General features: G+C 71.5%; 1 protein-coding gene across 1 annotated transcript in view; it reads right to left on the bottom strand.

Annotated features, from left to right (window-relative positions):
* Positions 1–96: 96 nt before the first annotated feature.
* Positions 97–1,656, bottom strand: part of AURANDRAFT_68680 (hypothetical protein) — a gene marked incomplete at both ends in the record, with an annotated part of 3,637 nt that continues 2,077 nt past the window's right edge. The window contains one exon of the mRNA XM_009044392.1: positions 97–1,630. Within this exon, the coding sequence (XP_009042640.1) occupies positions 97–1,630 (1,534 nt within the window). The remainder of the gene's footprint in view (positions 1,631–1,656) is intronic.

The raw sequence follows: 1,656 nt of genomic DNA, 5'->3' as shown, positions 1-1,656 counted from the left end.
GGGAGAAGGAGAAGACGCGGCCGCGCGCCGCGGCCGGCGACGCGTCGCGGTCGGCGGGCGACCGGGAGCGGCGCCGCGCGGCGCGGCGCGACGAACCCGGCGTCGCCTCGTCGTCGCTCGCGACGGACGTGGCGGACCGGCCCCGGCGCAGCGACGGCCGCCGGGGCTCGCGCGGGTGCTGCCGGTCGACCTCGACGAGCGTCTGCACGTAGCCCAGGTCGCCGGCGACCTCGACGTCGTGCTGGTGCCAGTCCTCCTGCTCGTGGCGGTCGTCGTTGAGCGTGGGCAGCGACGACTTGGATTTGGGCTTTTCTCCGTACGACGGCCGGCGCTGGAACGACGGCCGCCGGTGCGCGCCGGGCCCGTGGTGCGCGCGGTCCCCGGAGCCGAACAACAAATCGTCCTCCTTCTCGTGGTCGTCGTCGTCGGGGAGCGCGAAGGGGTGGTGGGCGTCGTGGTGCACGAAGCCGTCGAGCTCGTGGTGCGCCTCCGCGTGCAGCGCGTTCGACAGCGTGTCCGACTCGAGGCCCTTCTCGCGCCGCGTGGGCTCGAAGGCGCGCCGGGCGGCGCTCCCGAGCGCCGCGAGCACGTTCGACGAGTCGTGGCCCTTGGGCAGGCCCCGCTCCCCTCTGCGCAGCGAGCCGTGGAGCGACCCCGTCTCCGACGCGACGTCGAAGCCCTCGAGGTCCCGGTCGTCCGTCGCGGACGCGCCGTCGTCGGCGCCGCCGCTCTCGGACGGCACGACGTGGGGCTCGGCGATCTGGATGGACGCCGTCCGCGAGCGGTGGGTCATGTGCTTCCACGCGCCGTGGAGCTTGCCGTGGAGCTTGCCGTCGGCGCCGCGGTAGACGCTCGTGTCCGTCGTCAGCGTCTGGACCTTTTGGCGGGCGTCGGCGTTGACCTCGAGGTGCTGGTCGCCCGTCGCCTCGTCGGTCTCGACGTGGCAGCCCGGCAGCCAGCGCTGCACGCGGATCTCCGCGCCCTGGTGCTCGTCCTCGTGGAGCGCCTCGCGGACCGCGTCGAGGAGCTGGTCGATGCGGTCCGTCAGCGCGAGCGTCTCCTCCGTCGTCATCTCCATGGCCGTCGGCAACCGCAGCGCGTCGTCGCGGATGTACATCTCGTTGACGCAGTGCGCGAGGCCGAAGTGGTCGTTCGGGTGCCACTGGCGGTAGTCGATGATCTCGCAGCCCATGCGCGTCATCGCCGTCTGGAGGTGGTCGCTCTGCTCCCAGTGGGCGTGCGACTTGGTCTGGAGGCAGAAGTAGGTCGCGTGGGCCGCGCCGCTGAGGTCCGCGGTGTCCGCGATGGCCTCGGCGATGAGGTACTTGGCGCGCTGCTCGTACTTCTCCAGCGACGACCGGAGCCAGGCGGGGCAGATGACCATGGACGCGACGACGGCGAGGCAGATGGCGTTGTACGTGTTCTCGTCGATGATGCCCGCGTCGCCGTGCTTCTTCTTGAACGCGGCCGCCGCGATGAAGAACGACATCTCGCCCCACTCGCCCCAGGCCAGCGCTAAGATCCAGAAGTGGTCCCCGTCGAGGGGCTGGGCGAAGAGGCCCATGGCGAGCTTGCCGACCATCGTCGAGAAGAGGAGCGACGCCTTGCCCAGCGTGCCCAGGTGCAGGATCTTCGTGATCGGGATGCTGAAGCCGA

The sequence above is a fragment of the Aureococcus anophagefferens genome (genome assembly GCF_000186865.1).
Source record: "Aureococcus anophagefferens unplaced genomic scaffold AURANscaffold_289, whole genome shotgun sequence".
Classification (NCBI taxonomy): Eukaryota; class Pelagophyceae; order Pelagomonadales; family Pelagomonadaceae; genus Aureococcus; species Aureococcus anophagefferens.
Note: the sequence above shows the minus strand (reverse complement) of the source record. Positions and strands in the feature narration are given on the sequence as shown.